The 12,186-nt window shown below is 38.0% G+C and overlaps 1 protein-coding gene across 8 annotated transcripts in view; it reads right to left on the bottom strand.

Annotated features, from left to right (window-relative positions):
- The window catches only part of LOC309389330 (rho GTPase-activating protein 39-like), a 79,765-nt gene that overhangs the window by 17,995 nt on the left and 49,584 nt on the right, over positions 1-12,186 (bottom strand). For 6 of the 8 annotated variants that reach the window (XM_081947566.1, XM_081947569.1, XM_081947568.1 and 3 more), the window contains one exon: positions 6,403-6,801. In XM_081947566.1, coding sequence (XP_081803692.1) covers positions 6,403-6,801 — 399 coding nt within the window. Of the gene's footprint in view, positions 1-6,402; positions 6,802-8,484; positions 8,855-9,512; positions 9,532-12,186 lie in introns of those variants that run through there. The other 2 variants (XM_081947570.1, XM_081947573.1) reach the window with 2 other exon arrangements.

Below are 12,186 nucleotides of genomic sequence, written 5' to 3'. Positions count from 1 at the left end.
TTGGCCAGATTTTTCCATGTGCATATTTCTTTTCTAGGTAAATGAAATTACAGTACTGGGTGAATGTATTCAATCTTTAGTGAAAGTAGTTTTAAATACAAGTTTAAATAGTTTTAAAAAATATTTTGGGATAAACAGCAAAAGGGTGATTAGAACTTTAATTTTAGAAAATTACAAGCAGACTACATGTCCAGATGGATTTGAAATAAGATTTTGGAATTCATTATAAGAATGTTTTCAACGGGAAAACGCTTTTGTTTTGAATTCTCTTAAAAAACATACACAATGAGACTGAAGGATTGAAAGAAGGAGCCCAAAAAACCTGAAGATTCTAATTAAAGAACATTTTATTTATTCATATGGGGTAAAATATCTTAACAGTGCACATACTTAAGGATATTTTTGAACAGTGGACTCGGAAGTTAGTTTTAACAGTGCCTGGCTCTTTAGAGATACTGCGTTTAAAAGCTATTATGGAAGAGGAACAATTTTTACTGTAGTAAGTCTGAAACTGATCTGAAAATAGATTTTAAAATGACAGTGCAATAATGACATGGTAAAAGATGCTGTACTGTGCATACAAAAGAAACCGGCTGATGTCTTAATCATTAAAAGAGCTATACAAATATCAAACAAAAAGAGTGACCTGGTTAACTTTCCTATATTGGATTTACAAGAGACTTGTTAAAGCAAAACTTTTGTGAGAAGGAATGAAGGAAAAAATGAAAAGGAATCAAGATCTAGGATATTATTTGAAGAAATTAAAGATCAAGATTTTAAAAATAGAAGGAAGGAATATAGGTAGTCCTCAACTTATGACCACAATTGAGAAAAAATTTCTGTTGCTAGGTGAGACATTTGTTAAGTGAGTTTTGCCCCATTTACTACTTTTCTTCCACAGTTGTTAAGTGAATCAGTGCAGGTAAGTTAGTAACACAGCTATTAAGTAAATTTGGCTTCCCCATTGACTTCACTTGTCAGAAGGTTACAAAAGATGATCATATGATCCCAAGACACTGCAACTGTCATAAATATGAGTCAGTTGCCAAGTGCCTGAATTTTGATCGTGTGACCATGGAGATGCTATAATGGTCATAAGTATCACAAGTTATTTTTTTTCCAGTGCCATTGTAACTTCGAATGGTCACTAAATGAACTATTCTAAGTTATGGGAGTAACTGTATGAAGTTGCTTTCTTTGATCAAGGTTCTAAAGTTACTAAAATTATTTATACTTCTTGTGATGAAGAAAGTTATTTCTTTTTATATTTCTTTTCCTTTTTTTAGTATATTCTTATTTTTATTTCTTTTGTATTTTTCTTTCTATTTGGTTTTTTTTTCTGTACTATTTTTTCTTTTAGTTTGTGGTTAGTTTGTATTAGTTTTTATCCTTTTAACTGTAATTTTAACAATCATTTCTTTTTATTGATCCTGATTATGTTATATTCTATTCCCTTTTTATTATTTTATGTTGCAGGTCATTGACAAATAAGTATTATATATATTACAATTTTAAGCCACTTTAAGATAAATCTTAAGCTATAAAAAAGTATATTTGAGGAAAGGAAAAAAATGGAAATAAGATGGGAAATTAACAACTACACGCACACACAAAATTCAAATAAAATGTATCCAGTTGGAATAATGGAATTGTCTACTGTATGTACTTAAGATCAAGGATTTCAGAAGAAAGTCCTGCTCCCCCCCTCTTTCCAAGTAGTATCTTCAGTGCTATTAGAATGTGAAGGATATCTGCAAGCCTTTTTTTCCCCCCTAGAGAATGACTGCTGCTTTGCCCAATCAAGCAAATTGTCTCTGATTTACCAGTCTAGCCATCATTTCAGAAAATTATCTAGTGGCTGAGCAATTCTATGATTAAATGATAAGCAGGACTAGTTTTAGAAGGAATGGTATGGGAGAGGCTTTGGAGAAAAATAAAAAACTATTTCCCTCTATTTGAGCTTTTCAGCATGAGATGATTTACCAGATACTTTAGATGGCACTGTTGTGTTACATTACAAACTGGGTATGTGTTACAAATATCTTCTTAAATTTTGGACAAAACTCCACTAAGTTTGTGCTGAGAAAAAGAACACATTAAGGGTAGGTGGAAAACATTTTGAGGTAAAAAGGATTGTGTAGCATTTCTACAAACTGTCACCCGATTCTCCAAATGCTTACAATTTTTGGCTTGCAGTTGTACTATAAACTCTACAATCCAAAATCAAGCTGTTGATTTTTAAACTGTCTGATAGATGTTCTTAAAAACAGATATAAAAATAAATTATACAGACAGTGTATTTCTTATCTTATATAGGGGAGCTTCTATATTAAGAGTTTCACCTCTTAAAAATCTTGGGATAAAGGCAATTTTGAAGCTTTTACTTGCACAACATTGTAAGCCTGCCATCTTTCTATTTTAAGCACTACTTTTTTTCCTCCTCTATCAAAGTTGCTCTCTACTAGCTTTTTCAACCTATCATGTTGTTGTAATTGGAGAGTTATTCACGCAACAAATTGACAGGTTAGAACAGATGCATCCCAGTACTAACAGGAGAAAGCAGAGCTGCCTGCATCTGCAGTTCTGTTAGGTCTTGCCAGTTTTCTGTTAGAAAAATAGTGTCATAGTTGCCAACCCGAGATATACTGCAAAAGAGCTTGTGTTGTGCATGATTATTAGACAGGTGCTCCATCAGTTTTGAATAGCTGCCTTTGTTCATTATCAGATGAGAGTTAAAATGTTATGGACAGCTGTTCAAATGGATTATATGAACCTTCCATATTAAGGCTTTCTAGTATTTTGTTTGTACTTCTATCTCAGTTGTGCTTTATCAATATCTTACTATATAGTTCTGTTTATTTTCTTTTAAGCAGCAGACAGGGCAGTTCCAGGCTCAATATTATAACTAGGAAATCCAATCAGGGATACTTGCCACATGCTGCAAATATTATCAGTGCAATGACAATGGATATATTCTTCTGTTTCTCTAGAAATAATATGGAAGTAGTCTGCCCCCGTTTTCTTCTGATCTGTTATTTCAACTTCCCAATCTAGTCTATAGCTTTGGAATTTCCTGATGCCGCCCATCCGAGTACTAATATTAGCTCTGACCATGCTTAGCTTTTTTAGGATGGAGGCCCAAATAAAAAGTAACATTTGAGCATTATGTGATTTTAACATGGGCTTGATATAAAATCATACATAAACATACAATACACCTAGCCACATGACATACAGGTAGTCCTTGATTTACAACCATAATTAAGCCCCACAATTACGGTTATAAGTTGTGGCGGTCATAAAGCAGATCGCCATGTGACTGCACCCAATTTTACTATCTTTTTTGAGGCAGTCATTAAATGAATGTGGTGGTTGAACGGCGGTCATTAAGCAAATCTAATGTATGCTATGGGACAGTTTTTGCCAGAAACTGGAAGTAAATGTTGGCTGGTTTCTGAGCACCCAAAATGTGGCAACCTGATCATGGAGGGGAGGCGACATTGGAGTTTTGAAACCGGTTGTAAGTTCCTTTTAGGGGGTCCATCGTAACTTCAAACAGTCACTAAATGACTAAGTTGAGGATTACCTGTATATACTATGAAACATTTTTTCCATTTTTTTCCCATTTATGTGATATATTGGCATTCTAAAAAATTGCCTTTTACTTTGGAAACTTTTGAAAACAACCTTTTAAGAGCCCAATTTTGGGACCAAGAACTAATCTTTGGCTGATTTTTAATCAAATTTCTCTTTCTGTAAACTACCAAAGAGAAGAGGATCAATCCTTCCTTTTCACCAATGTGGAAATAAATTATTTGAACTTTATTATTATTTGCCTCTATTTTAATTTATCTCCAGATGCAATTTATATATTTTAAAGTCAGCATGGTAATTATATATGCTTGGCAAAACTGTTCCATGCAATATTGGCCAACAAAATAAACAATTATAGTAGTTATTCAGGTCCTGCACTTTATATCTGAAGATGATTACCCCATCATTCAAGGAAGGCTAGTTCCCAAATGGGAAAATATAAATTACTTTTAAGGACTACAGTGTGTCCTATAATCACATAAAGGGAATGGCAATAAAAAAAGCTGATTGTAAGTAAACATTATCTTTGGTCTTGGCAATGCTGCCATTTAGCTCTCTTAATTGTTCAGCCTTAGAAAAAATGCAATTTCTTCATTATAGTTGCCTTCAAGAATTTTAATTTATTAGAAAGAGTTAACATTGTAGATTTTGAAATAACAAAATTAAAAAATGTGACTATGGGTGAAAAAGTGATTATCTCATGAACATTTTGCAGGCAGTCTAATGATATCAGGAAAATAGGTTTCAAGAAAGCTTCTTTTATCTTAGCACCCTTCAAATTTGTTGGACTATATCTCCATTCATTGCTAACCAATGAAATCATTTATATTTTCCTGGCATTATTTTTATTTATTAGAAACAACTAGAATTTGTAAGATGGCAGTACTGCAACTTTTAAAAGCTTTTGAAAATCTTCTGTTAGAATCCTTCAAAGTCCTCTAATATTCAAAACATATAATAACTCTGAAAGAAATACAGGAATCAGATTTAAGATCTGTCTGACACACAATGGACTACACTTTGGAAGAATCCAGCATTATAATGAGGAATAGGGAAAATTACTAAGCTGGGAAAATTATTAAGAAGTATTATTATGACCGCGTAAAATTACTGGGAAAGGCTCAAATAAATGTTGAAAATGTGGTAAAGAAAAGGGCACCTATGCGCACATACAGTGGTCCTGTGACATTGTACAAAGATTCTGATAAAAAAATGATTAGAGAGATTAATAATATAGATATAAGAAAATGTAGTTATGGTTCTGAGATATGTTTACTGACATTATTTAGTGAGGCAACTGTTCAATTCATGATTTGAGCAAAGCTAGCTATAGTACAAAATTGGAAAACACAATATAGAGACATCAGTTTTACATCTTTAGTATTAAAAAATTAAGAAAAAATGTTGTGATGGAAAAATTAACATGAGATGTGTTAAAAATTAAGACGAGAGGATTAGGATATACCAGAAAGGTTATTTTGGTTTTGATTTGCAAAAAAAATAATTCTTTCTGCAAAGCATAATAGGCCAAATTCCTCTTTTTGTTTATCCCAATGTGTCCAAAAGCTGCTACTGGAATCTGGCATGCTTTTAGATCTTTTTAATATATCTGCTGACTTTTAGAATCAGAAAATCCAAAGAAGAGTTTTTTAAAAAATACCGATGTTTTGGCCGCAAATCTATTATGCTTCTTTGATTGGGAACAGAGACATGTAAAAGCTGGCTATAACATTCTTTTCTTGGAAAAAGGGAGTATGACTTGTGGCTTTGTTCCTATGTACTTACAAGCTTATGGCAAGCAGCAACACTGAGAAGTCTGGGTGATTTCAATTAGAAATACTGTTGTAATCAAGAACTAAGAGTAAGTTATTTGCTGTAAAATTATTTTTGTCAGGTTGCAAATTTTTAAAAACCGGAAACTCATCAACTCTTCCATTGATATTTCTGAGATGCTAACTGGTTTGCAGCTTGAGCTTGATATGATGGGCTGAGAGAGACTGACTGGCCCAAAGTCATCCAGCTGGCTTTCATGGCTAAGATGGGACTTGAAATTATAGTCTACTTTGCATCCTTATCTACTAAACCTAACTGGCTCTCTACTTACCTGTTTGTTTTTTACACTAAGTAGCCAAAACTATTTCTCATCTTACGAGTTTCATTTTAAAACAAGGATGTTTCTCCCTCTTCCCTATATAGTCGTGATGGTGAACTTATGGCACAGGTGGCACATAGAGCCTTCTCTGCAGGCACACCAGCTGTTGCCTCACCCAGCTCTACCACGCATGGGCGTGCTTCACACCAGCCAGCTGGTCTTCGAATCCCCGCGCATGCACACGTGCATCCCATGCATGCTCCCTGACCCTATGCATGCACAGGATGCACATGTTCATGAGGGGGCCACACACACACCCATGTCCCATTTTGGGCCTGGAAGGCCTCCTGCACCAACCTGGAAGCCAAAATGGGGCACGGGGGCGCCATGCAATGCTCCTTTGTGCTCCATTTTGGGCCTAGAAAGCCTATTTCACCAACCTAGAAGCCAAAAAAGGGTGCGGGGGGAACGCACACACCTCCCCCGCGCCCCATTTTGGGCCTGGAAAGCCTCCTCCAACAACCTGGAAGCAAAAAATGGGTGAGGTGGGGGACACATACGCATGTGGGGGGGTGCATGCATGTGGGGAGGCCGCTTGCATTGCATTTTGGGGTTTCGCATGCTTTGGGGACTCGGCACCAAAAAGGTTAGCCATCATAGCTGTATAGCTATAAAAAATGAGGGGGAAAAACCAAAGAAATTTGAAAATGATTTACCTTTCAGTTTCTGGCCTCTTCTCGAGACTGTTGTCGTCTTTACTCTTCTCCATATCCTGTAGAAGAGTTATTTGGATAGGAGTATTTCGCCCCTCACTACTTGTACTGTTCCTGTGCTGTGATGTCCTGAAATCAGACTGGGAATTACGTTTCATGGCTTGGAGCTGAGCTAGTGGCACAATGTCACAACCCTGAGGCCTGTGCCACACAGTCTGCTGAGTGATGGCATTGTAATAATAGAAACGATTGTTGTTTTGATCAAAGAGTTCCCACCACTGGTTTTCATCAGACTGTCGAACTCTGAGATTAGGTGGTGGATCCCAACCACACTCTCCAGTTGTCAAATTGACGTACATCCGCTCCCTAGAACGGGGCTCAATAATTTCTACCCAATCTGAGCTGAAATAAAAAGGAAATACATAGTTAGTTCCATCAAAATCACACTACTTTATGTACAGAACTACAGAAAAGGTTGCACATAGGACCAGGACCAATTTATAACATTTGAGAGATCTGTACTATTCTGATGGATTATATATTTATAAGTATTTAGATTAAGTTTCTAAGATTAAAAATGCTCTAAACATGGGTAATAAATAAATGTTTATTTATACGAACTTTCTATTGCAATATTTGATAAGATCCCAGTTCTATCCTAGGAACTGCAGTGTCATAAAACACACGGAATGTAACAGGAAATTCCATACTTCTTTTTTTTTAGTGGCTCTCCACAAAAATTAGAAAATCATCACCATACTGAAGCCAATTCATAAACATTGCTTGCAAGGTAGAACTTCTACCAAGTGGGTATATTTTATTTTATTTTACATTATATAAATATGTGTGTGTGTGTGTGTGTGTGTGTGTGTGTGTGTATTTGTGTTACAACCCCTGGTATGCCCAAATATGGGAGGCAACTCACTACTCCCCCTTTGTGTCTATCGGCTCACTACAGAAGACCATCCAGGCAGAAAACCATATTTTTAATGTTGCCTTTTTATATTTGTGTTGTATTTGTGCTGATAAATAAATAAAGGGACACTAGTATAGATCTATTTCAAGCTATTTAGCTCTCATCAGCTAGCCATACCATTACTGGGATTCGAACCTGGGCTGTATTACATATTAGATTGGTCTCCTAATATTGGTCTCCTGTAGTGAGCCGATAGACAGAAAGGGGGAGTAGTGAGTTCCCTCCCATATTTGGGCATACCAGGGGTTGTAACACAAATACATACCTATTTCCCTGGCTCAGCTGATAAGGAGGAGAGCCTGTGGCTTAGTGGCTAATACATCTGCCTAATATGTAATATAGCCCAGGTTCAAATCCCAGTAAGGGTATGGCTAGCTGATGAGAGCTAAATAGCTTGAAATAGATCTATACTAATCTCCCTTTATTTATTTATCAGCACAAATACAACACACACACACACACACACACACACACACACACACACAGAGTACTGTGCAAGTTTTAGGCAGGCGTGAAAAAATGCTGTAAACAAAGAATGCTTTCAGACATACAAATAATGATTGTTTATTTTTGTCAATTTTCAAAATGCAAAGTGAGCGAACAAAAGAAAAATCTAAATCAAATCAATATTTGGTGTGACCACCCTTTGCCTTCAAAACAGCAGCAATTCTCATGGGTACACTTGCATAAAGTCAAGGATATTGCAGGATTATAGTCAGGTGTATGATCAACCAATTATACCAAACAGGTGCTAATGATCATCAATGTCACACGTAGGTTGAAACCCAGTCATGAACTGAAACAGAAACAGCTGTGTAGGAGGCTTAAAATGGGGTGAGGAACAGCCAAACTCTGCTACCAAGGTGAGGTTGTAAAAGACAGTTTCATATCATGGCAAGATTGAGCACAGCAACAAGACACAAGGTAGTTATACTGCATCAACAAAATCTCTCCCAGACAAAGATTTCAAAGCAGACTGGGGTTTCAAGATGTGCTGTTTAAGCTCTTTTGAAGAAGCACAAAGAAACGGGTAACCTTGAGAATCGTAGATGCAGTGGTCAGCCAAGGAAACTTAGTGCAGCAGATGAAAGACACATCAAGCTTATTACCCTTCGAAATCGGAAGATGTCCAGCAGTGCCATCAGCTCAGAACTGGTAGAAACCAGTGGGACCCAGGTACACCCATCTACTGTCTGGAGAAGTCTGGCCAGAAGTGGTCTTCATGCGCGAGTTGCAGCCAAAAAGCCATACCTCCGATGTGGGAACAAGGCCAAGCGACTAAAGTATGCACGGAAACATAGGAACTGGGGTGCAGAAAATGGCAGCAGGTGCTCTGGACTGATGAGTCAAAATTTGAAATATTTGGCTATAGCAGAAGGCAGTTTGTTCGTCGAAGGGCTGGAGAGCGGTACAATAATGAGTGTCTGCAGGCAACGGTGAAGCATGGTGGAGGTTCCTTCAACGTTTGGGGCTGCATTTCTGCAAATGGAGTTGGAGATTTGGTCAGGATTAAAGGTGTTCTCAATGCTGAGAAATACAGGCAGATACTTATCCATCATGCAATTCCATCAGGGAGGCGTATGATTGGCCCCAAATTTATTCTGCAGCAGGACAACGACCCCAAGCATACAGCCAAAGTCATTAAGAACTATCTTCAGCGTAAAGAAGAACAAGAAGCACGAAGTGATGGCAGTGCTGATCACTTCACAGAGCCCTGATCTCAACATCATCGAGCGTGTCTGGGATTACATGAAGAGACAGAAGGATGTGAGAAAGCCTACATCCACAGGAGATCTGTAGTTAGTTCTCCAAGACATTTGGAACAACCTACCAGCCGAGTTCCTTCAAAAACTGTGTGCAAGTGTACCTAGAAGAATTGCTGCTGTTTTGAAGGCAAAGGGTGGTCACACCAAATGTTGATTTGATTTAGATTTTTCTTTTGTTCGCTCACTTTGCATTTTGAAAATTGACAAAAATAAATCATTATTTATATTTCTAAAAGCATTCTTTGTTTACAGCATTTTTTCACACTTGCCTACAACTTTTGCATAGTGCTGTATATATATTCTCTCTCTCTCTCTCTAAACACACACACGCAGAGTATACTGTGTGCATGCCCAGTTTAGAGAACTCTCACCTTCAGCATTACTGCTGGCGAGGGAAACAGCTGAGGCGCAGCAATCCACTCTGCCGTGCCGATCAGCTGGGCTTTGGAAAAGGAAATATAGGTGAATATAGCGCAGGGGTGGGCGGAGAGGCCCACTTCAAAGTCAGAGCGAACTAGTTCACTCCTAGCGCGAGTGTAGCAAGCATGCATGAAGTGCATGCTCAGCGAACTGGTTGTTAAACCGGTAGGATCCCACCCTTGATTCCATCTCTAATATTTGCAGACTTAAAGTTTTGATCAAGCACAGCGCTCATGAAAACAGCTTTCTATACTGCCCCTGCCTCACCCAGAGTTAAGAAACTGGTATATTATTTTCCTTTGTTTACAGTGGAAAGAATGACCCCTAAAATCAAATTACTGGACATATTATTTAAATAGAAGTAATGATCTATCCAACTCTCCTTAGTCTGTCTGAAGCTCGAACACAAAGGAAACCATTTCAGATGCTTTGGGGAGCCTGGAAGCACTGGTAATGTTTGTCTCCAAAAGTAAACTTACTTACTAGACCTTTAGGTCACTCTGACCTTTAGGGCAGTCTGGAACAACACCACAATATACTTCAGCAGTTCTTTTCCCTTTCTTGAGAAGCATTTGGAGGCAGGGAGGTTTTCAGCTATCCCTATGAAGCAGTTTGCCCAATTTAGGACCATTTTCCCTGAATCTAATGGAAGGATAGTACTGTAACAGAATAACAGAGTTGGAAGGGACCTTGAAGGTCTTCTAGTCCAACCCCCTGCTCAAATAGTTGTCTAATCTCTTCTTAAAAATCAGTGTTGGGAGCACCCACAACTTCTGGAGGCAAGTTGTTCCACTGATTAATTGTCATGTCGGTTAATTTCTCGGTTGTTTTTAGCTTAGTTCTTAGGATCTAAGTTTAACTTAGTTCTAGGTTGATTCTAGATTAGTCTTTGAAAAGCATCCATATCAGTTAAAAATAGGAGTAAGGCAGAGAATGGATGTCTAATCCTCATTCAATATCAAGCCTCCTCCTTGCTCCAAACCCTGTTCTGAGGATACAGGCAGGGAAAAAGTAAGTTTTGTAAAACTCCTGCACTCTCACTTTGATGTCCCTAATCACTCTCTTCCTTTTGGAGACACCTGGGGGGGGGAGCCAATTAGGAAAAGTAGGTTTCTATGGGTACTGAAAAAAATATTGGAGAAGATGGGGTGCATACAATAGATAAGTCTCCTTTTTCCTAGCATCTGGATGTTTCTTCTAGCAAATCAGATGTTCTACTTTGATTGTCCTATTCCATTTTGAATTCTTTTTCCTTCCAATAAAGACAGGAAATGTGAAGATTGGCTTGAAGACACCAATGAGCACCTGTGTTTTTCTGTAGCTGACAATAATTGACAACTACTTCCAGTTACATAGTTGACTATGGAAGAAGCTATAGGACTCATTGGCAAAGACGCTGATGTTGGGAATGATTGAAGGCAAAAGGAGAAGGGGACAGCAGAGATTGAGATGGCTAGATAGTATCATCAACACAGTGGGCATGAATTTGGGCAGGTACTGGGAGACAGTGGAGAACAAGGGTCCTGGCATGCTGTGGTTCATAGAATTGGGAAAAGTCAGACATGACTTAGTGACTGAACAATAACAATCCACTGAAGAAGCTGATGTGAAAGAAAGAGGAAACAGAATGGCTTTTCATCAGCTGTTTGCCTTAGTTCTTGCTGTCCATTCTAGGGATATGCAGCATTGAATAATTATGTACCTCCTCCAAGGTATCTGGAGTGCCTTGCTGAAATGGGTCATCTTGCACATACATCTTTAAACTGGTCAAGTAAAGCTAGTTCATTCCAGCTAACATTTCTCTTTAAAATAATGTTGAAGCATGCAGCTATAAATTCCTATACAGCATTTTGCAATTTAACTTGTTGCTTTTCTGGCAGTCTTAAAAAGGCAGATCTCAGTTTAATAGAAAATAGATTTAACTGTCCAGAGCAGGGTTAAGAGGCAATAATAGAAATAGACTATTTTGGAACTCCATCTTTCAAGAGTCCACAGTTAAATCCCATTTCCTATATCTTCTAGGAGGTGATTGAGCGAAATAGATAATCTGAGTAGATGCAGGCTACCTGATTCTTATGCTGAAGCAACATACTCGCAATCCATTCAGCATTGAGTTGCACAGCAAGAGGCTAGTTGATCACCATCTTTAAAGCGCTCCATGGCACAGGACCTAGCTACTTGCGGGATTGCATCCTACCGCACACATCCCTGCGACCAATTCGCTCTCACAGGGAGGGACTCCTCCTGGTGCCGTCCACCAAGCAATGCCAACGGTCGGCGCCTAGGAGTAGAGCCTTCTCTGTGATGGGCCCAACCCTCTGGAATGACCTCCCTCCCGACATTAGAACCACCACCGACTTCCGCTCCTTCCGTCAAAAACTAAAGACTCACCTGTTTCGACTAGCCGGCTTGGCCCATCCATAGTTTTATCTCACCTCCTGCCAGATATTTTTAGTTGGGTTAATTTTAACTTTTTGGGGTATTTTTAGGGGTTATTTTTAATATGGTTTCAATAGCTTTACTTTAAGATACAGTCTTTTAACCTCCTCATCTAATTTAAGGATTTGTGTATTTATATTTATTCCTATGCATTTGTGTTTTAATTTGACTGTACACCGCCCCGAG

Source organism: Natrix helvetica, assembly GCF_964273705.1.
Source record: "Natrix helvetica genome assembly, chromosome: 3".
Lineage (NCBI taxonomy): Eukaryota > Metazoa > Chordata > Lepidosauria > Squamata > Natricidae > Natrix > Natrix helvetica.
Note: the sequence above shows the minus strand (reverse complement) of the source record. Positions and strands in the feature narration are given on the sequence as shown.